Source organism: Rousettus aegyptiacus, unplaced genomic scaffold (genome assembly GCF_014176215.1).
Source record: "Rousettus aegyptiacus isolate mRouAeg1 unplaced genomic scaffold, mRouAeg1.p scaffold_m13_p_5, whole genome shotgun sequence".
NCBI classification, from domain to species: domain Eukaryota; kingdom Metazoa; phylum Chordata; class Mammalia; order Chiroptera; family Pteropodidae; genus Rousettus; species Rousettus aegyptiacus.
Genome location: NW_023416308.1, coordinates 16,441,296 through 16,464,174, shown reverse-complemented (window position 1 = coordinate 16,464,174; position 22,879 = coordinate 16,441,296). Strand labels below are relative to the sequence as shown.

The 22,879-nt window shown below is 48.7% G+C and overlaps 1 protein-coding gene across 2 annotated transcripts; it reads left to right on the top strand.

The window, feature by feature from the left end:
- The first annotated feature begins 1,417 nt into the window (after positions 1–1,417).
- Positions 1,418–21,156, top strand: SEC14L2 (SEC14 like lipid binding 2). Of its 2 annotated transcripts, none has more exons than XM_016135620.2 (12): positions 1,418–1,583; positions 3,739–3,814; positions 7,781–7,824; positions 8,237–8,296; positions 8,571–8,759; positions 9,800–9,895; positions 10,080–10,140; positions 10,543–10,626; positions 13,553–13,659; positions 13,742–13,881; positions 14,029–14,198; positions 19,655–21,156. In XM_016135620.2, exons 1-12 carry the CDS (start codon positions 1,530–1,532, stop codon positions 19,783–19,785), a joined length of 1,212 nt encoding a protein of 403 aa, XP_015991106.2. In that variant the 5' UTR covers positions 1,418–1,529; the 3' UTR covers positions 19,786–21,156. The 2 variants fall into 2 exon arrangements, with proteins under 2 accessions (XP_015991106.2, XP_015991122.2); XM_016135636.2 differs by lacking the exon at positions 1,418–1,583 and adding an exon at positions 1,656–2,292.
- The last annotated feature ends 1,723 nt before the right edge of the window (positions 21,157–22,879 follow it).

The window sequence follows — 22,879 nt, the reverse complement described above, 5'->3', positions numbered from 1 at the left end:
GCCACCACAGAATGAATCTCTTTTCCATTTCCTTCCCACCCCACATTTTAAGGCCCAGTTCCAGTGACACTCCATCTATGAAGCCTTCTACAATTCTTCCAACCCCAAACAAATTACCTCTCTTTTAAGCTACCTCCCAGGCACTTGCTGCCTCTCCTTGTGACATAGATCTCATTCTTATATTCTAGTTGGTGGTGCCTGTGTCTTTTTTGGGGGGAGGGCAGGATGTTATCTGATTCATTTCATGGTTCCCAGAACAGTGCTTAGGGCCCGGCATACAGTAGGAAGAAAGAATGGCCCAGGCATGTGACAGTAGAGGCAGGATTAGCATGGAGAGGAGGGGACCCAGGCAGAGGGGGAGGGCTGTGGAGTTCTGAAAGGAGGAAATGGCTCATTCTATAGGGAAGGGGCTGTGACTGGGGCATGGCAGGACAGTCAGGCTTGAGCAGAGAAGGGGAAGCAGATAAGCTGATAGCCAGCCTGCTTTCATTGTGCGATGGCTTTCTCTGTGGCTTCCTGCATGTCCCCCCTGCATCCCTATCCAGAAGCTGAAGCCTGGCCAGGCAAGGCAGTAAAGGGAGGCTGTGCAGGGTAATCTAGGGAGAGTGGTCACAGTGCCTGTGCTAGGCACTGCACTCAGCGAATTATGCACACTCACTCACTTTATCCTCTCATGCTGACTTGAAATCCAGATCATCTCCCTCCACTGAGTGAATGAAGAAGCTTGGATTCAGAGAGCTGAAGTCATTTGCAGAAGTCTTATAGAAGTGGAGGATTTAGAACTCAAACCCAGGTCTCTGAAGCACTCTTCCATGCTGGCTGAGGGTGTGAGTAACTTAAGAGAGCAGCTCCCGGAGAGCTGAGAAGGTCAGAGGCAGAGGACAGGGTCCTGGGTGGGGAGACCAGGTCTGTGCTTCCTCGTTTCTCTCGGCCTGTCCACCCCACAGGTGGTCAACACTAGGAGGCCTCAAGCTGGGTTGGTAGCAGTTGTCCAAAATCGATGGCAGAACAGAAGGACAAGGGCTCCAGAGAGAAATGGCCAACACCACAGTTCCCCAAGGCAGGGCAATGGCTAAGCTTAGGGGCACCAGGCAAGCTCTCTACCGTTCTGGGGAGGGAGGTCCTGTGCTATGGGGGCCTGATCTTACTTAGAAGAGCTCATTAAACAGTACCTAGATGGGGAAACTGAGGCCCAGAGAGCTCATTCAAGGTTACACTGTGAGCTAAGAGTAAATCTGGGACTAGAACCCAGACTTCCTGCTCTTCTGATGCCCTCTGGCCTTGGCCTGGATTAAACACCTCTGCTCGCCTCCTGCCCAACTCTCCACCTCAGGAGGGCGGAGGGGACACGTCAGAGGATCCCGGCCAGCCAACGCATCTGCCTACTCTGCCTCTCGGATCCTTTAAAAGGCGGGGCTTGACTGTCAGCCCCGAGGCCCGGGCAAAAGGCTGGGACTTTACTCAGGCGGCAGAGAACCAGTCTGAGCTCCATCAGCTGCCGCAAGCGCTGCGCCCCAGCCTGAGACACGATGAGCGGCAGAGTCGGCGACCTGAGCCCCAAGCAGGAGGAGGCGCTGGCCAAGGTGGGCCCTCATCCTGGCCCGGGCCCTCATCCTGGCCCAGCCCCCGCCCCGGGTCCCGGCCCTCTCCCTGCGGCAGCAGCCAGCTGGGAAGGCGCTGGGTTGGGGACTAGCGATGGTCCTTGGAGGGCAGGCCGGATGTGGTGGGAGCAGCAGCGGGCTGCACCTGGCATCCTGTGCTCCTCGGGCCCGCCCCTCCTCCCTCCACCCGCCAAGGAGGCCCTGGGGAAGTTTGGCCATCCTGGCCCTAGCCCGGAGCAAGCCCCTAGAGGCCCCACCCAGGAAGAAGTGGTTGCTTGGAAGCCCTGAGGGGTAGCTCAGGGCACAAAGGCGACATTCATGCCTGGGACTGGCAGCCAGGCTCTGGGGCAGGGCAAGTCCCCAGATTTCCTCCCATTTCGGGGAGGTTTTCCTCTTGCAGGGGCAGTGGCGCCATGGAAGGGGCCCTGGACAGCTCCTTAGGAGACTTGGAGAGCCTCTGCTCTGGTCCTGAGTTGCTCTGCGACCTTAGGCAAAACCCATCCTTCATCTGTCTGTTCCTTGATGGGGAGATGATATGGAAGAGGGCACTTTCCTGTGTGAAGCCTGGGATCCTACCAGTGACTCAGTAAGGGTAGAGCTTGTTTGAGGTGAAACAAGCCCTGCCCTGTCCTGCAGTCCAGGCCCCTCCGTGGCTAGGGACTTGGGCTGATGCTCTTCGGAAGGCTAGGAGGTAAGCGTGGCTTTGCTTTGGCACCTGGGCAGAAGAGGGGGCAACAGTTCGAGGACTGGACCCCTTCCCTGCTACCTAAATCTCCTTCTCTGTCACCCTTGGGGAGAGGGAAGGTTGGCTGTTCTAGGAGCCAGAGCCAATTGGGTCCAGTCTCAAGGTTTGGAGGCTCCACAGCCGGGCAGTTTTCCATTGCTGGAAAAGGGTCCGGGGAGAGATGGCTCCTGCTGTGGCAGAGATGCTGAGACACCAGCCCCATGAAGACTTTGCCCAGGCTGGGTCTCCCCCACCCCAGGGAGGCTGGATAGGGAGGTTTCAGATTTTACTGCTGACCTGCAGGGGAAGTCAGGCAGGGAGGGATTAGGCAGTGATTAAACTGGAAACCAGGGGCTGGTTAGGGTCCTTGGGAAGGAGCGGCTTCATGCCTGGGCCCTGGATGAGCAGTGTACCTGGGGGTCTGGGAACTGTTTGGAGGATGAGATGGTCTGAGTCCCTGGCTGACCTAGGCAAAGGGCAGAGGTGGCTGGTCCTCACTGGTCCCCTCTGAGGCTGCCCTGTATGTCTGTGACTAGGGAAAGATGAGTGGCTGGGAGAAGGAGGCGTGGGGAGGGCATGGGCAGTGGGTGTGCTCACTTACAGTAGTGAACAGTTGGAAGTAAGTGTGGCTGTCCTTGGGGTCACTAGTCCAACCTTTCTTTGCGGCACGCCCTGCTTTTTCCCCCTTCATGGCTTCCTGCTGGAACTGTTCCGTCCACCTGGATAGCCCTCCTTCCTCCTTTCACTGCCTTTGGCGTCCTTCAAGTCCAGCTCAAATGCCATTTTTTAAAATGAAGTCATATGAGATCACCCTCTTCCTGGCCCCAGTCAGAATCGAACCCTTCCTTCCCTCTGCTCTGCCAGGCACATTGCTCAGCATTCCATTACTAAGGAGGCAGAAGACCATGAAAGAGTGTATGCTCTGGCCTTGGACAGACCCAGGTTTACATCCCAGCTCTGCTGATTATTAGCTGTTTGATCTTGGTCACGTTACTTAGCCTCCCTGAGCTCCAATTTCTTCATCTGTAAAATGTGGACAGTAATACCTCTAGAGACTCTAAATGAGGCAGCAATAAGATAACTGCCAAGTACAGTGCTGGGCACATGGAGAATGTTGGTAAGCTGACAGCTTTTACCATGGGATGTTTCAAATGTCTATTATCATGGTTAGCTGAGAATATGTCTGCCTGCCAGCCACATTGGAGATTGCACACAGCCAGGCAGGGCCTTCTCTTACTCCCTCTCCACCTCTTTCGGCTACCTGGCTTCCACCAGCATGACAGACAGAGTGCCCCATGCAGCCCAAGTGCTCAGCCAGTGTTGAAATGGGGTCCAGCAAAGTCCTTATGGAGAATCCTGGGCAGAGTGTGGTCAGGGTGAGACCTGTCACTCACCTTGCTGCCTTTCCTACAGTTTCGGGAGAATGTCCAGGATGTGCTGCCCACCCTGCCAAATCAAGATGACTATTTTCTCCTGCGCTGGCTCCGAGGTAAGGGAAAAGGGCCTAGGGGAGGCTGGGGCAGGGGCTTGTTCTGGGTAACAGAATGGCACCCTCCGGGAACCCTGGCCCTGGCAACCTGAGAATCTGGAACATTTAACTTTTAGAACTAAAGGGGCCATTGGCAATTACATAACCTCAACCCTCCTACTGGATAGACTACACTGAAGCTCAGAGAGGTGAAGTAATATGCCCCAAGTCACACAAGTGCTCGAGCTGCAGGCAGAGAGAGGTGTAGAACCCAGTGCCTTTTCTGTCTGTTCTGCTGATGGACTTGGGGAAACAGGTTAAAGAAAAGCTAAGAAAAGCCCCAGCCATGTGGGACGTTGGAGGCTCAGTCAAGTTTGGAACCAAAGTCCTGGCTCCTGAGAGAGGCTAGGTCCTTCTGTGGCCTGTCAGGATGGCAGGTCACCTGCTGCCAGCCATTTAGGCAGCTTAAAGGAGGGGCAGAATGTAGGGGGAACAATGGAGGGCTCAGCCTAAACTATGCTGACAAGACTCCCCTCGAGCCACCACCAGACTCCAGAGCCCCAAGTTCTGGTTCTAACTCTGCCGCAGCCTGGCTGTGGTACCTGGGCCAGGGACAAACATCTGCTCTTGGGAGAGTGGGACGAGACAGGGTGCCCTGCTTATTTCAAGACATGACATAACAGAGCTCTGGGTATGGTGAGGCAACGTACATGTTTATATCCGAATCAGGGTCGAACTCCATCCTGTGCACGACTCCTAAAATCTTTCTGTTCTTTTCCCTGTTCTCCTCTTCTGTGATTCAAGTCACGTGCCACCCTCTGATTCTTGTGACACACATTTTTTTCTTCATAGAAACTTTATTACCAGACGTAGACTTAATAGAGAATAAATTCCATGTTCTTAGATTAGCTTAGATTGAGTTGTGATATGGAATTAGAGTTCAAAACTTAAAAAGTTACTTGATTATTTATAGACACCACACACACACACACACACACACACACATACACTGGGAGTCTTGGGGCAGGTGAAGAGCTGGATTTTACCTTTCTGTGCTGAAGTTGCACACAGCTGGCGTGCTCTGAGGGACTACTAGCAAGGCACTCCAGAGCAGGCGCAGCCAGGAGAGCCACATGGAGCTCTGTGTGCCTCTGGAAGTGCCACTTGCCCTTTCCACCCCCAAAGCTGCAAACCCATGCCCCCAGCCCACCCAGAGAGGGTGGAGGAGCAGTATGGAGGCGGCAGTGGAGTCAGTCCAGGGCTATTTTGGCCCAGCGGTTTGCTGAAAGGCTGTAGCTAGAACTGGGTGGGCAGAGAGAGTGGGAAGTCAGTGCTGCCTTAAAGGGCCAGCTGTAAGATCATCAAATAAACTACCAAACTGCCGCTAGGTGAAGAAGTGTGGTTTCAGAGAGCTGTGAACAACAATACAGCTCTCTTTTATTTAAGAGGAAGCCAGCCTGGGGCCTTGCAGCTGGTTTCCCAGGGACCCCTAACTCCCCAGTCCTGGGATAACCAACCCATCTCTTTGCCGGGACACTGAAGAGAGTGGTCATCCTCATTTGCCAGATGAGAAAACTGAGGCTCAGAGAGGGGAGGGCACTTCCCTGAAGGCGCATAGATAATGTGAAACAGAACCAGGGCAGAAACCTAGGGCCACTGATTCCCCAGCCAGCATCCTCTCCAGTAAGCCACAGCTACTCCCTGACGCCACACTGTGCCTCTTCAAATAGAGGAAGTGTCCCCTCTGCACTTTATTTGTGCCTCACATTTCTTGGGCAGAAGCTTAGGCTTGGTCAGACTCTACTATGAATTTGAATTAGGGTTTCCGTTGTCGTTGTCTTATGTTAAGAAACATTTTCTTTCTTTCTTTGATTCTAAAGGAAACATCTGCAAGGGGCATGCCAGCAGAATGTCCTTTTCTGAACTTGATGTGAGGTGGGGTTCTACTCTTTCCCCTTTCCCCCCAGGTGGGCTCAGTTTTCTGCTGGTCCCAGGTCCTGAGAGCAGGCTCACAAATCTCCACTGCCTCCTCCTGACTTCGGCTGAGCTCTGGGAAGGGACCAGGCCAGGTGCTGCCAGGGACGAGTGACAACTCAGTGAGGGCCCTTGAAGAAGACCCTGGATGTTGGACTTTGGCAGATAACACTTAACTGGAGAACCCCCTGAGACAAAGGGGCTCACAGTTCATTGCCACTCCTATTCCCTGGGAAGATAAGGTCTCTCTTCATAGTTAGGGGTGTCACTCCTATGGAGGAGCCCCACTTTCACAGTCCAGCTGAGCACCCCCATCATGATAGTATGTTGCTTTGTAACTTACAAGTGTTTCTAGCTCATTAGGTAATTTGAACAGAGATGTGCAGTATCTTATCTAAGGTCAAACAGGGAGATGGAAGCGCAGGATGCAAACCCAGATTACATTCCTCTAAAAGCTGCCCCCTGCTGCCATGATGGCACATAAAGGGCAGTCAGGAGGAACTTCCCAAGAGTGAAGGCTGTTCAGTTCTGCAAATGTGTGTCCAGCTCTAGTGACTGGCACGGCACTGGTCAAACCTCTCAATGCATCCTTTGAATACATCACGAGTAGACTGGATTTCATGATAGCAGAGTCGGGGAATGTGCTTGGCCACTCCTGGGGAGCAGTGTTAAGGGACCGGTGATAGTCCAGAGAGAGGGCAGCCTATCTGGTTCAGGTTTCAGGACTGTCAAGCAGATATTGATGTCAGTCAAATCCACAGAGGACATAGAACTGGGAGGCAATGCTCATAGGTCAGATGGCAAAATTGATCAGAATTTGGATTTTAAAATCTCTTTAAAGGATGAAACGAAGCCGAGTATAACAAGATGAAATCTGATAGGGATGAAGCCAGAAAACCACCTCACAATGTATGGGATAGATGCTTAGCAGCAGTATTGCTGAAAAGGATTTAGGGGTTTCAGTTGACTGTAAGTTCCACCTGAGTTAAGGGCATGATCATTGCCAAGAAAGTTCTTGGGCTTTATTGGAGAAGGGTAGACAACACCTGGTGCTGTGCTCACCTCTGGACAACACATTTAAAGAGGGATGATGGCAAACCGGAAAAGACCCAAAGGGAAGTTATTTGGGTGAACTCGAAACCACACTGTGAGAAATGGTGAAAGGGTCCACAGATGGGCAGCATGACAGCAGGGGGAAACTCAGGCAGCAGCACAGGATTTCTAAATATTGGAAAGTTTGTCATGTGGCCGAGGAAGCGACCACACTCTCTAAGTGTCTCTGGAGTGGATCTCCACTCAGTATAACAATGACTGAGTGCAAACGGCAACTCAAACGATCTAGGAACACAGGTGGCTTTGGCGGGCAGTGAGATCTTTGTGTTCGACTTGAGCAGGACAATTCGTTGGAGCTCATACATAACATAGAGTTGGCCCAGGTGAACTTTGATTCCGACGTTTTCCAGACACCCTTGGAGGGGGAGGGCCTTCTGTGTCCCATTGGGGTATTTGTGGGTCCTTTGAGGACATGACAAAATTGACTGGAAGTTCATCAACCCCTCCATCCTACTGGGATGTTCTGACAGCTTTGCCTTAGATTGTGGGGCAGCTACGTTCATCTTTGAACTGTAGGTCAAGTTCTCAGATGGGATGTTAGACTGCGAGATTATTAACTTTGTCTAAAGGAAAGCCTAAATGATAAGGGAGTCCAGGGTTCACTTTCCCTGATAGGAAATAAGACCCTTCACCTGATTGTATCTACTAGGGTAAAACTCTTTTGACTCTGAAGTTGTGATACTGCCCCCACCTGCCCTTAACCTTAACCTGCTCTTCAGGGGTTGTGGTACTCCAGAAGCCCTCAGCGAAGGTCCTCATACTAGCTTCTACATGTGGAGTGATGTGAGAGTCAGCCGGGACATTGACAGAGAGGGTCTGGCCCTGGTATGGGGATAGGGAAATCTTGTCCCTGGACACCTAGTCTGCTGGCCTAACCCTGACCACGTATCCCTTTTACAGCAAGAAGCTTTGACCTGCAGAAGTCCGAGGCCATGCTCCGGAAGGTGAGGTCCATCTGCTTCCAAGTCCCATGGTTGCCACCATTCCTGCTCAGCAGAATCACACTGTGCTTAAACTTTTTTTGCACACCCAACCCACCCCCATGACAGCCTATAGCTTGTATGACATATCTGATATTAACCAACTATTACTGCCTTATTCCTTTGGACAAAGTACATTCATTCTCTTTCCTGGACACACAGAGCTTTCATAGGTCTAAGCCAGCCAAGGATTACAGTGTCCTGATGAGACCTCTGAAATAAGCAGTGCCTTCTTTTGCATTCCTGCCAGTTGCCTTCTCATGACTTACCTGTGGTCTGGTGGTCTGTTCATGTTGTCACCTATTGCTAGATGCCTATTGAGGGGTCCTCCCTTCTCCGCCCTCACTTTTTTAAAGCCCCGATTGTGTGTTTGCAGCATGTGGAGTTCCGAAAGCAAAAGGACACTGATAACGTCATAAGCTGGCAGCCTCCAGAGGTGAGGATGGATGATCTTTGTCCACTTTTCTGTTAGGTTATTAGACCCACAATCTCAAAATCTGTGTCCTGGGTCCATGGGACTGGGACCCTCAGAGGGAAGGTCTGACAATACCAAGTGGGTCCTAATGGTTCCCAGAAGGGGTGTCCATTGCCACCCAGGGGAAGGCTGTGGAGGGAGAAACTGATAAGCCCAGAAGAAGGCCCCTGGATACAGGGAGGGTGTGGCTGCTCTGGACCTGCTGACCAGATGCCTTCTCTGTGTCTTTGCCCAGGTGGTCCAACTGTATCTTTCAGGGGGCATGTGTGGCTACGACATGGAAGGCTCTCCCATCTGGTACGATATCATTGGTCCTCTGGATCCCAAGGGTCTGCTCCTCTCAGCCACCAAACAGGACTTGCTGAAGACCAAGATGCGGCACTGCGAGCTGCTTCAGCAAGAGTGTAAACGCCAGTCCGAAAAGGTGAGTTGACTGGCATGGTTGAAAATAAGTTAACCGCGGTAGAGGTGTTCAAGCAAAAGAAGGGTCGTCGCAAAGTGACTGAAAAGCACAGCTTGAGGACTGAGGCCCGGACGTCTGAATTTCATAGACCAGTGAAATTTCAAAGTTTTAGGGACTGACATATGTTGCCAAATTTTTATTTTTCTAAGTAAGGACAAAAATTTGCCAGCTACTTATTACCGTAATTAATCCCCAAAACTATAGGAATAGCAAAATCTCCAAATAAAGGTCAGTCCTTTAAATGGAATACATTTAGCTTCATAAAGAACTCACTACACTATTGCTGTTTTTCTCATTTATCTGAGTACCGGTGAGATCTTTGTCATGGACCGCCCTATTCTGACAAGTATTTGGGTGTCGCTGGTGTGGATGAGCTCAGATTCTGTGTTTCTCTAACTCTGTATTTTTAAACAAAGAAAGGACAGCTGATTTCCTTACAGTGAAAAAGCTTGAAGAGCAAGTTGAAGCTGCTACCATAATCTTTTGTCCTTCCTTCCCCTTCATCAGATGTAAACATCCAATGAAATGATGTGATAAGTTCGGGGCGATTTCAACACTATCATCCACAAACATTCACCAAGAGCCTAGTGTCTACAGAGACCCTACAGGCCGAGGAGGCAAAGAAGCTTTAGACAGGAATGCACCCTTAGTTTGGACAGAGCATCTGTGCCTGGGCACTATATAAATGGCTGCAAAAGGCCCTGTGGACAGAGCACTACACAGGGCTACACACAGAGGAAGAGGGAGGCCTCCAGGTCAAACTGCAGAAGGGACCTCGGATGTAATCTAGACCCACTCAATGATGAGAACATGGAGACCTAGGCAGAAAGGGTGACATGTTTGGGCCACAATTCCAGCCTGGGGTAATTATCTCCCTTTGGAAAACCCTAGATACTTCCCTGCCCAGATCTGGTTGCAATATGGGCACATGATGCAATCGACATTTGCCCTGAACTGAGTGAGCAGCCTGCTGTGACTTTCTGCTCCTCTGTCCCCTGCAGATGGGGAAGAAGGTAGAGAACATAATCATGATTTATGACTGTGAGGGGCTTGGCCTCAAGCATCTCTGGAAGCCTGCTGTGGAGGTCTTTGGAGAGGTGAGAGGCAGGACTGGGGAGGCAAAGTGGGAGGGGCAGAGAAGGGGAGAGTTGGGCCCCTCTGCAACGATGTCCTATGGGATGGGTGAGGCGATGGGGACAGAGTCTACCCTGGAGGAGGCAAGGCCTCTCACCCTGGCACAAAGTTCTGAGCCCGCTATTCTCAGTGATTTTGTTTCCATAGTTTCTCTGCATTGTTGAAGATAATTATCCTGAAACACTGAAGCATCTTTTCGTTATTAAAGGTAAGTTGAGAACTTCCTGTGAGGAAGCCAAATGGGAAAGAGGGGCCAAAAATGTTACTGAGATAGATTTTGGAGAGTAAAATGGAGTGAGTCAAAGGAGGGGATCTGAGGACCCTTGATGTAGACCGCTTTACAATTCACAGAGCTTCTAGGATCTATTACTGCCTTCAAGCTACCCAGCCCAGTGAGACAGGAAGACGATACCACTTCACTATACCCATTATACAGATGGGGAAACCAGAACTCGAAGAGATACCCATGCTGAGCCTCACACCCTAGGCTACCTATGTGGGCTCCACAGCACTAGGGAATGTATGGCCTGACGCAGGGGCCTGTGGATGACACTGTTAGGGACAGAGTGGGCACTGCTCCTAATCTCACATCATCTGGTCTCTGTTCCAGCCCCTAAGCTGTTTCCTGTGGCCTATAACCTGGTCAAACCCTTCCTGAGTGAGGACACACGTAAGAAGATCATGGTCCTAGGGGGTGAGTAGCCCAGACTCTTCTCCACTCCACAGGATGGTCTGTAGTCCAAACTGGGATGGCTTTAGAGGTATGGCCACAGCTACTAGGGCAAAGGTTCCCTCCACTGGTTTAGTAGCAGTGGGACCCAGGAGCAAGCTGGGGCTGGGCTAGGGTCATCCTGTCTGTTTCTATAAGAACTCTTTCTCTCAGATATTCTTGAAGAAAGTACTGAGCTCAGCACTGGAGATTCAAAGATGAACGAAATGTGGGTCCTTGTCTTTATGGAGCTTGTGGTATAACAGGAAAGAGAAGACCTTTAGAGAAAAGCTCTGATGAAAACTAGAAAAGGTACTAGGAATGGCTTATAGAAGATTCCATGGGGTCACAGGAGTAGAGGTTGCTTTCAGTTGTGGGCAAGTAGGAGTGACTTCACTTGATGAGTACCTACTCTGTGTCAGGCCCTGGACTAGGTGCCGAGACTACAGGTGAATTAGATAAGTCTCTTGAAGAGCTCTCAGCCTCTTGGAGGAGACACGAACCCCACTTGACAAAGACCTTACACACTATGGCACAGGCAGTTGGCAAGATGGAGAGGGAGCCAGGAGCAGATTAAAGAGAACCTAGGGCACTATGCTGAGAAACTGGGACATGACTCTATAGGCCACTGGGAACCAGAGGAGAGTTCAGAGCAGAGGAGTACAAGGGTTATATTTTAAGTTGAGATACATCTCAACTTAAAGACAGATAACAGTTTGCCCACTGTGGCCATAGTTCATGCAACAGGTTTTATAAGCTTGAGCCAAGGCAGTGGCAGTAGGGATAGAGAGGGGAGGATAGATTTAGGACTTATTTAGGAAGTAAAACAGCAGAACTCAATTGACTGGTTACAGGAAGGAACGAAGAGAAATCTCGAATGACTCCATAATGTCTAGCATGAATCACTGAGTATTGCAGTCACTCTGATGCAATTAGTTCAACTGAGAAATACGAGTTGAAGAATAAGCTTGAAGTTAAGGAGTGTGAGATGTACAGATGTTGGGGATACTTGAGCCTGAAGTTTAGGTGAGAACTCCAGCGTGGAGATTTGGGAGCTATCAAATATAGGCAGCAGCTAAGACCTTGAGCGTAGATAAGACTGCCTGCCGAAGAACAGAGGCTGAGCCCTGGGGAATATCCAAGCTCTAAGTCAGGCAGAGGAGGAGGAGCCCATTGGGGAGACCGAGAAGTGATTGAGAAGGTTGGCAGAGAAGCTGGTGGGCAGAGACTGGGTATGCAAGGAAGTGGGGAGAACATCAAGGCACAAGGGAGGCCATCGAGGAAGATGCCAGGAATCAAGCCAGCCAAGGATAGAGAGGAGTCAGTTTTGTTGGAGCATTAAGTGGAGTGGTAAGAGGAAAGGCTAGAAAGGTAGTTTGGGACTAGGTAAATCACAGAAGGCTTGAGGCCACCTCTACAGTTGAACTTGGAGGTAGGTAATAGGGATGCTGATGGATTCTGATTGTTCACATTTAGGCAACACATGGAAAATGGAGATTTTCCAATGTGTGCTGGTGAGTTTTAGGACTGGAATGAGGCAATCTGCAAAGTCTAGGACTTCTGGGTTCTCATCCCAGCTCTGGCACAAGTTCTGCTTCTTGTTGCCTCAGTGACTCTCTCTGTAAGATGGGAAGAATCCACCTGGCCTTATACAAACTCTCCAGCTGAACAAGGGGAAGAAATACAAAATCCGAGCAAGGCTCTGATGGTTTTGGCTTCTCTGCTGATACCACCCACCATGACCGTGAGGTAATTAGGTTGCTCGGCAGCAGAGCTGTGGAGGAGGTACGGTCTGTTCTCCCACCCACACCTGAAATTCTTTCAACCAAACTTGCCTTAGGCTGAGAAGGTACAGGATCTTCAACAGAGGAGGGAATAAATTCACTCGGGGCTGGTTGCTGGAGCTTAGCAAGACAGATTAAATCACCCCAAGACCACAGATGCTGTGTTCCAGGAATCACATGGTCTCAGGTCTCTGAAATCTGAGGGCTGGGAAACCCTGAACAGTCTTTGTGGGTTTCCAGCCAGTACCAGTGGACACTGGATTGTACCCCGTGACTTGGAGCTTCTGCCTATAGATGGTTTCCAGAATCAGCATGGAAAGGTTTCCAGTATCGAAATATTGTAATTGTCTGACATTTGTTGAGGAATTTGGAATGATGGAGAAGTGGTTCACAGCATCGGTGGCACTAGAGTCAAACTCTCCTGATCAAGAAAGGGCTTGGTTATAAAACAAAAAACAAAACAAAATAGCAAATTGCTGGCAGCTGAACAGTCTAAAAAACTGAAGCGGAAATGAAATCATAGTTGGGGTAAAGCAAAGGGAACCCATTGATGGGGTTACTCTTAAATAGTGGTGCCTTCATTAAGTCACCATTGAGCACGGAGTTGCCTAACCAAGGCAGATCTTGATTCAAGCCCTCCCGCCTGCTGCACGTGTTGTCCCCTTTGCCCAGAATGTCCTTCCCTCCTGTGTTTCCTCCCGCTTGCACTTCAAATGTTTGTGTCACCTTCCCGAGAGTGACGGTACATTTCTTAAGACATGTAGGCACTTTACAGTTTACAACAACACCTCAAGTACTTGAGTCACTTCACTCCCACCATAACCTGGCAGGGCAGGAGGATCTAGGCTCAGAATGAAGTGGTTTGCCTAAGGTCACTCAGCTGGACAGAGGCAGTGGGGACAGGATCCTGGGTCCTGAACCCTGGCCCAGGGCAGGGCAATTCTCTGGGTAATGGCTCCTCCTGAACCCCCTGCAGTGCTACGCACACATCAAATGCTCCTAATACCTGCTTTGTGTGCAGGGGTGGGTAGAGTTTATTTCTGCTTCTTTTGTGTAGACTGCCAGGGCTGTGATGAAATCTTGCCTGGTGGTGACCCTCCTTTCTCCTTCCTTACCTCTCCTGCCAGCAAACTGGAAGGAGGTTTTACTGAAATATATCAGTCCTGACCAGTTGCCTGTGGAGTATGGGGGCACCATGACTGACCCTGATGGAAACCCCAAGTGCGAATCCAAGGTATGGGCCACTGGGGGCTGGAGGAGATCAAGGAAGCTTGACTCAAATGCACATTCCAGTTCATTTCATGCTTTGCTTCTAGATCAATTATGGGGGTGATATCCCCAAGAAATACTATGTGCGAGACCAGGTGAAGCAGCAGTATGAGCACACTGTGCAGATTTCCCGTGGCTCCTCCCACCAAGTGGAGTATGAGATCCTCTTTCCTGGCTGTGTCCTCAGGTAGGTTCTGAACCCTTCCAGGAGCCCTGAGCCTTTCAGCGACAGGCGCCAGTGGTTGGGCTGGGAGGGGAGAAGCCCTGGTGGCAGAATCCTAGAGAGGACACATACAGCTGGAATCATTTCTGAATGGATAGATGTCCCCTGTAGGTGGCAGTTCATGTCGGATGGCTCAGATATCGGTTTTGGGATTTTCATGAAGACCAAGATGGGAGAACGGCAGAAGGCAGGAGAGATGACAGAGGTACTGCCCAACCAGAAATACAATGCTCACCTGGTGCCTGAGGATGGGACCCTCACCTGCAATGATCCTGGCATCTGTAAGTATCTGTCTTGGCTTAAAGCCCCTGCCCTAGCTGTCTGCCGGTGAGGTCCCTCTTTCTCTAGCTTGTTAGAACTAGAAGTGGAGCTCTATCAGTTCAACCTTCTCCTTGAACAGGTGCAGAAACTTAGGCTTGGAGAAGTAAGATGACTTCTCAAGGTGAGCCAGCTGGCTACCAGTAGGGTGGGACTCTGACCTGATCCTACTAGGTAGAGGTGAGCCACAGTGTTAGGGTTCAAATGTTTGCTCTCTGGTCCATATCTGAGTCTGTGACCCAGATAACTGTGACCAGACATCTCTTGGGAATTCTTCCTCACATGTCAGAGAGGCAGAACTGGCTGGGTGGGTGTAGAGATCACAGGGTGAGCTGGGTCCTGAAAAGCCCAGCCTTGACCCCTGAGCTTCACTCATCTCCAGGTTGATCAAAAAATGGGCATAGAATGTGAACAGGAAGCTTAAGCCAAGAGAGGGTTAAATAAGAATGGCAGATAGACATTTGAAAAGGTTTTTGATCTCACTCAACTTTGCAATATCGATTAAAATTCCTGTTGACACAGCAATTCTACTTATGGAAATTTAACCTACAGAAATATTTACACAGAGACACAAAGATAAAGGTACTAGAATGTTTCTAGCAGCCTGGAAACTGGCGATAAACTAAATGGCCTTAAGAAGGTCTTGTTAAGTAAATTACGGTCCATCCATCCAATGGAGTACACTATATCCACTAATGAGAGTAAGCTTGTTAAAAAATACTTGATACTGATACTTGTTAAAAAATAAAGTATGAAACATAGTACATGTGGTATACACTCACTTTGCTTAATAAAGTGTGTATATAGAAAAGCATTCTGGGAAATCCATGCTGACTCTAATGGTGGTTAACTCTGTGATGGTAGGGAGCTTACAGAGAGGGCTTTCATTTTTTACACTATAGCAGGTCCTTGAATAACCTTATTTTGTTCAATGTTGTTTCATTATGTTGATGAGAAAAAAAATTGATATCTGGCCAGGGCCGCTGTCGGTGTCATGTTTGCACACTCTGCCCATTTCCACATGGGTTTTCTCCAGGTGCTATGGTTTTCTTCCACGTTCCAAAGATGCACATGTGAGGTGAACTGGCATGTCTACATTGTCCCAGTATGAGTGTGTGTGTGTGTGTGTGTGTGTGTGTGTGTGTGTGCCCTTTGATGGAATGGCGTCCTGTTCAGGGTGGTTTCCCACCTTTCACTCTGAGCTGCTGGGAGAGGTTCTGGCCACCTACGACCCTGATCTGGGATAAGCAGGTTGGAAAATCACTATCCTACTTGTTTTTATTAATACTTCTTAAGTGTATGTATTGCTCACATTTATTTCAATGTGTAATATTAGAAATGTTTGGGTCTTTATTTAGGAGTTTGGTGATGTTTTTATGACCAGAAATATGCTGTAGGAACTTAACTTTTGTTTATATCAATTAATCTACGGTAAAACTGGTTTCATTATGCGTCGTTTTGCTTAAAGTTGCAGAACCTATTGATGATGTTTAGTACTTACTGTAGTTCTGCAAATACAACTTATTTTACAATGACCACATACATACACACAAGTCCTATCAAATCTCCAGGTTTTTTTCCTATAAGGGCTAAGGGGCCAGGTGTGGAAAATCAATAAGAGCAAGGGCTTTATTATCAAGCTGAGTTGGACCTGACTACTGACTAGTCCTGAAGTAAGTGACTTAGCCTACCTGAGCTTCAGTTTCCTGATTGCTACAATGGGGATCAAATTCTCTACCTCATAGGGATACGTGATGATTAAATGTGATAAGGTCTGTGCAGCGCTTAGCATAATGCCTAGCATACAGCAAGCACTTAACACACTGTAGTCCCCATTATTATTAGGGCAAGACCTGGGGTAAAGGGCCATCTTGCAGATAGTGCTGGAGAGAAGGCAAGCCCTGTGTCCCATTTCTACAGTAGCACCTCCAGGAGATCTGAACTAGCCTCAGTACTTGTCCACACCATTACCCCAACCCCACATCCCAGGCGACCTTCAGTCACTACCATCCCCTCCTCACAGATGCTCTGAGGTACGGCTCCCCAGAAAGAAGTATTCTTGTTAGCAAGCAGCCGGGTGCTGGGGGAGAAGGTGTGTACTGTGTGCTTCAACAATAACAAGGCTTAGCAGCAGCCCAGATACTGTCATATAAGCTTGAATTTCCTTTTTTTAATGGACAGAGAAGCTGAGGTACAGCGAAGGATGTTCTCTCACACACAAAATAGTTTGTGTAGACACCAAAAGACAGAAGACACCAGAGAATCCTAGGATCCTGGTCCAGGATCTCTTGGCAGACTAGAGATGATCAGGTTCACCTCTGATGTGACAGAGGAGAGAGTGGAGTCCCAGGCAGGAAAGTAATTTACTCAAGATCATGCAGCCAGTAGCAGAGCCCAACCCATTCTCCAGCACTGCCCATTACTCCTCTACAGTATCTGAAGGACACCGCCTGAGAAAGGACTATGAAGCTTTTAATGTAAGCAGACTTAGGTTTGCAAATTCCCAATTTATTTTAGTTCCTCTTGGATACATTCCCAAATAAAGCATTTATCTGCCTGCAGGGGCCTTGAGTGGGGGCTGCTTGTTTTCTAGTCGCAGGAGGAGCAGAGGTAGGCCACAGTGGCTGCGCCAGCTTCTCAGGTGTAAAGAGAATGAGGGGGATCAGCTATTGTCTGGGCCCATGGCTCAGGTTAGACCTGTGCCCAGAGAGAACCCAGTGTTAGGTTACAAGCTCATCTGAGGGAGAGCAATGCCTGTGGAGAATCGGGCAACCCCCTGCAAAGTAGAACATGATCACCCAGTGGGGAAGTGAAAACTCTGTGACTGCCTCTAATAACAAGAGCACATTAACCAGCCCCAGGCCGTCCTGAAGGCCTGAGTGTAGAATACTCTAGTAGGAAAGAAAAAGATTCAGAAAAAAAAGATCTGGACTTTGTCTGCCAGGAGTGTACAATGTGATCTAGAAAACCTGAAACACTCAATGAAGGTGAAATAGTAGTGCCATCAGTGCCGGTGTGAAAAGGGCCCAGTTGGACACCAGGAGGCCTGGTTTCTGAGTCCAGCTTTGCCCCTAACTCTGAGTGTTTTGAGCAAATGTCTCCAAATAATTAGGTTTTGGTTTCCTTCTCCTTAAAAATGAGGGGAGTAGGTTAGAGCATGAGATCTTAATCTGGAGTTCATGGACTCCCCAGAGCAGTGGCTGTAAATCTTAAAAACAAAACACTTCTGTTCTATGACAAATAGTGTCTAATGTCCCCTTTACTATTTTGAAATGAAATTCATAGATAATATAACCCACTGACATGGATCATTAAAAATTTAATATCATCTATCTGGAGAAATAAAAGGAAGCTTATTTAGAATATATATATTTTTTCAATACGTAAATGAGAGGGCATGATTACACTCACACACTCCCTCTTTTCAGAATGGCACCTTTCCCACTGGGAATCACTGCCCCAGAGGGTCCATGATAGACTCCAGGGCATCTGAAATTGTGTGAAAATTTCATCTGATGATGAAAGCATCAGATTCTCAAGGGGGGTCAGTTCCTCAACAAAAGTAAAGGAGCCCTAACCTGGAGGATCTCTAGGGTTTCTACAAAACTGTGAATATATGGCTGGCATCAAAATGAACCATGCAGTTTATAAACTCTACTCCCCTAGGGCCTGGGCCTCAGAACAGCCCCTTCTTTGTTTCTGTGGGCAAAATACCATACTAGACAGAGCTATTTTGATCCCGGTGCTTGGTCCAAGGGGCTCAAAGACTTCCCCAGCACAACTGATGCCGGTTGCTAAGGCTCTGTCATTCAGAGCAGTGAGGAAGCTTCCCTCTTTCCAGAGGGACTACAGGTCTTGAAAGACCTCTGATACGATGAGAAAATCAGTTCTAATACTAACTTCACACCATGAAGAAAGGGTGGGTGATAAGTCTACCCTTGGTCTAAACTATGCATTTTATCCAGGGACAGGAAAGTGGCAAGGTTAAGTTTCAGGATTAGATATACAGTTTTGGGTTGTTTTTTTTTTCCTAAGAAAAGTGAGAGAAGACCAGGAGAGGGAAGGAGCAGAGCTAGTGTTTTTTTCACACTCTGTTCTCTTGAAGGGGTGTTTGACTGAAATGGAACAACTTCTAAAAAATAAAATAAAATAAATAAAAACAAACAAAATCCAAAAGACAAAAGAAGGGTTAGATTAAAAGTAGTCTGTTCCTTGGCCAAGGCTGGAGAGCCTTCCCTGCCAACTTCATGGCCATTTTCTCTCCCCAGAGGAATCCACCCCTTATCTCATCTATTATTTTTTTTAATTTTTACTTCCTATCACTTTAGAAGCATTACATGTTGCCATAATAGACAGGACATGTACAAATCCGTGTCCATTCATAGGAATTATATCTGTCAGTCAATGTATGTTCAAAGGAATTTTGAAACTGTAAAACTCATCATAGGATTTGAGAAACCTTTACTTTTACAACAAGCACCTAAAGTGGTATCATCAAAGAGAAGTTGGGTAAGCAGGTAGACCAAATAGCAAAGCCAAACATTTTTTTTAGAACTATATTGACAAAAATATTAGAAACTATTTACAAATTGTTCTGCAACTTACTTTTTTGGCCTAAGGATACATTGCGGACAGTTTCCCCAGTCACTTTTATGGCACTAAACTTTCTTTTTATATTGAAACAATATTTCTTTTTTATGCAATTCTTTGAACACTTTCCCAAGGTTTTAGTCTTACAACAGTTGTGCAGTGAGTATCTTTGTTCATTTATATTTCTGTGGGATAAGTTCCCGGTTCGAAAAGTTTATACAGTTTACCTTTTGTCAGAAGCTGAACAGGGCAGGGCTTTCCAGGGCCCAAGTCAGGCAGCAATGCAGACTAGAAGGAAATTCCAGCTCTACCACTCCCCCTCTGTGTGACACAATGACCCCCTTTTATATAGGATATAAAACAGGACTAATGCTGAACTCAAAGTTATTTTGAGGAACAATGAAATAACATATATGGATTACCAACCCTGTGCTGAGATACATAAATAGCCATTGTTACCATTACCATTATCATTGTAACAACCACTGCTGTTACAAATTCGAATCCTCCTTTTTAAGATACAGTTCAAGCTCTAACTCTTCTAAAAAGTTTCTCATCATTTCAGTCTATAGGGCCCTCTCTTTCCAAGCTATTCCAGACATGGTTGTCTCTCTCCCTCATCTGGCACTTGGCATGTTCTGTCATATTTTTTTGTCTCCATAAACATCTCGTCAATCCTACTAGACTCAGTTGCAGAAGGTGAAGAATTGTTGCTTATGCTGCCTTCATCCTCATTACCTACCACGCTTCTGTGCTCAGTGAACAAAATCACTGTCCCCAAGCCCTTTGTCAGAGTTGCCTGAATGTCTGGTTTTCTGCCTCCCCTCAGATGTCCTGCGGTTTGACAACACCTACAGCTTCATTCATGCCAAGAAGGTCAGTTTCACTGTGGAGGTCCTGCCTCCAGACAAAGCTTCAGAAGAGAAGATGAAACATCTGGGGGCAGCCACCTCAGAGTAATGCCTCTTGCCACAGCAGGCCTGGCTCCCTCAGTGTCTCCCTGTCAGTTTCCATCTCTTGTAGCAGTCATTTTCCCAGCACCCTGATGCCCAAAGAAACTGGGCCAGAAGACCTCAGCTGGATCTGGGAGCTTTCATTTCAGAAACAGGAAGAAAGAGAAGCCTTTCAACTTACTGAGGAGTTCCCAGGGACTAGCACTATGGTAGGCCCTATAAGCTGTGCCAACATCACCTACCTGTGACAGCTGAGACAGGAAGGGAGTACCATGGGGTGGCAGCAGGAAAGAAAATAGAAAAGGGGGGAAAATTGAGACTTAGCATTTCAGGGAAGCCAGTAGCAGGGGAAGAACTTGTAACCAAATGAATCTGTAAGCCTAGATCATAATGAGTAGCAAGGTAGCCAGTTTCTAGAGTTATGGTGGGGATCAGAGTTTCTTCTAACCTTTCTATCACTGAGGCTGGGATCTTTTGGCTTTTCCCAGGTCTCAGGAGATGGCCCAGAGTCAGCACAGATCTTCCCACTCTAGGATAGACAGACAAGCCTTTCCCTCACCTTCAGTACTTCATTAACTCCTAGGTCCCCCAGCTGCCTCTTTAATAACTGATTGTCATTGATTCAGAACTGCCTGCGACAGTGAGCTTTTGTACCCAGCCACTGTCCTCCAATGCAAACAGAGCACTGGGAAATTACCTCCAGGGATCCCAGCTCTGGGAAGGGTGGAGAAGGGAGGCGGTGGATGGATATTAGTCCTGAGGCTTCCACTTCCCTTTTGAGTGTCCCAGCCTCCCATCAAGTAACCCTCCATTTGAGCATCCCACACAAAAATGACATGTGGGATCCAGACAGTAGAACTCAGTGAGGGCATTTTGCCATTCCGAGTCTTCCACGGTGCTCGCCAACCCGCTTCTTGACTGACTTGAGCAAGACCTTGCCAGTCCCATTTCTGTGGGTTCCTAGTGCCTGGCAGGGAGGCTGCTCGGGCAGGAGGGCCAAAGGTCGGGCCAACATCTGGCAGATCCAGGGGCTGGAAGCAGCCACAAATAGTGTCTGCTCCTTCATCCACGGTGACAAGCAGGGATGGCCATTGGGGCGCTCAGCGACCAGGAACTGCAGGCAACCACAGCATTTATCCCAATCCCACGTCCTGCAAACACACCCCAGGTCCTGGGCTGCACACAACATGGGGAGGCGGCCCAGCCTGGGTTGCTGCTCTGGTAAAGGGGGAGTATGAGGAGGAGCTGGACTGGCGTGGCCGGGAGGCCCCCGAGGCCGCAAAGGCCAAAGCCAGAACCCTGAGGAGGACATCTTGACCTTGGTTTACAATACTCTGTTAAGGAAAATTAACCAATGAATAAAGCAACGTTCAGTTCACAGGGAGTGGAAATCAATGCCTTCCGCCTCACTCCTGCCTGCCCATCGCTCAGAGACTCAAACTTCAGCTTCAGAAACCTAGCAACATCTAACAGCCAGTAGGCGGGGCACATGCGTAGAAACCACCTGCTACTCTGCTCTGGCATGCACTTTCCCATGGGGCCCAACGGCCAGCTTGCTTCCTGATTGGTCCAGCTGGTGGGCTGTCTTCCGCCATCTTTGCTAAGGGTACTGTGGGTGCTCCTGGCCACTTTCACGGTCAGGGAGGAGGCTCCGCCCCCACTCAGGCTTCTCAGTGAGCGCTGGGTAGTTCCTGCGCGCTGACACGTGCGGATTTGGTGAGCGCGTGCAGCTTCTGCTGAGTGCCCGGAGTGGGACGGAGGCGGGGAGGGGGGGGGGGAGGTGGGACGGATCACGTGGTGTTAGGGACTGTCTCCTAATTCTGCACTAGCACTACCAGTGCTTCAGGGGCTGGAGATCGCTTTGAGCCCGGAGCCCAGTTTCCTGAGAGGTCACCGCTGACTGGGCTTTCCTACACGACTCTACAGAGACAGCGACACCCAGGGCTGAAAACGGGACTCTCAAATAGGGAGTCAGTGGTCGTCATTTTTCCCCTTTTTATTTGATGACAATAAAGCCAGTTCTTTAATAGGCGTCTCCTGGGTACCACGCAGCAACTCTGTGCTTATCGCCTTGGGTTGTTGCAAGGAAATAATACGCGCAAAGCACTTAGAAGAGAGCCTGGTGCAAATGAGTGCTCAGTAAATATTGACTGCTAATTTTTTACAGATGTGGCTAACTGCTAATAGGCGGCACAATCCGGGATTTGAACTCCGGATTGTATGTCTTTAATGGCTGTGCCTTTGCTCGCTGATAACTCCCAAAGGATTCACAGAGCTTCACTCATTGCTTACATGGGTAAACTGAGGTCCAGCAGGTGAAGAGTTCCCTCCTTTGTAATCGCTCACCACCAAGTCCCCTCATTCTGTTCTGCTCATTTCCCTGAAGTCTTATACCACAACCCTGTTTCCTTGGTTTCATTCATTCATTCATTCATTCATTCAGGTCTTGCCCTCCAGAGGCTCTGTCCAGGGGCATACCGACCCAGTTAGACCCTAGTGCTTGATAGATAAACATGGCACCTGCCTGCAAGGGACTCGCGTCCAAGCACTCCCCTCGCCAGAGTGCTTGCCATTCACTCCCTCAGCCTCCTTTACTGAGCTCATCTCAAGAGCGCAGGATCTGAAGCCAGTCCCAGCTTCACCACTTAGCAGTTGTATGACCAGAAATAGTGACCCATCTTTTTTGTGCCTCTATTTCCTCATCTGTAAAATGGGAGGGGGGGTCACAGGTTGGTGGGAGGGTTTAAGGAAGTAATCTGTCTAGAGACTTAAGCCGGTAAAGTCTTTAGCCCTTAGTGTTTGGCCAGGAGTCTGGCCAGTATAAACGCAATTATCGATGACTTACAATTAATCCTCCTCCCAGGAATGAATGCTGTCGTTTTCCCCATTTAACAAATGAATAAAGCGAGGCTCAGAGAAGTACAGACGCTTACCCGAGATCACACAGCTAGGAAGTGTAGCTAGGAAGTGTAGCATACTCAGTTTGAATCTCGGTCTCTTTGGCTCCCAAACTACAGTCAGTCCTGGGAGAGCATCGTGCCAACCGCTCAACGTGAAGAAAATTTGTAAAACCGAAGCCTGGGAAAGGGGCTTAGATGCGC

Bases quoted from the DNA above. Each gene is read 5' to 3' on its own strand.
- SEC14L2 (XM_016135620.2), top strand. From the start codon at position 1,530: ATGAGCGGCAGAGTCGGCGACCTGAGCCCCAAGCAGGAGGAGGCGCTG. The intron at 3,815-7,780 runs GTAAGGGAAAAG...TCCCTTTTACAG, and splicing joins TCTCCTGCGCTGGCTCCGAG to CAAGAAGCTTTGACCTGCAG. The intron at 10,141-10,542 runs GTAAGTTGAGAA...TCTCTGTTCCAG, and splicing joins GCATCTTTTCGTTATTAAAG to CCCCTAAGCTGTTTCCTGTG.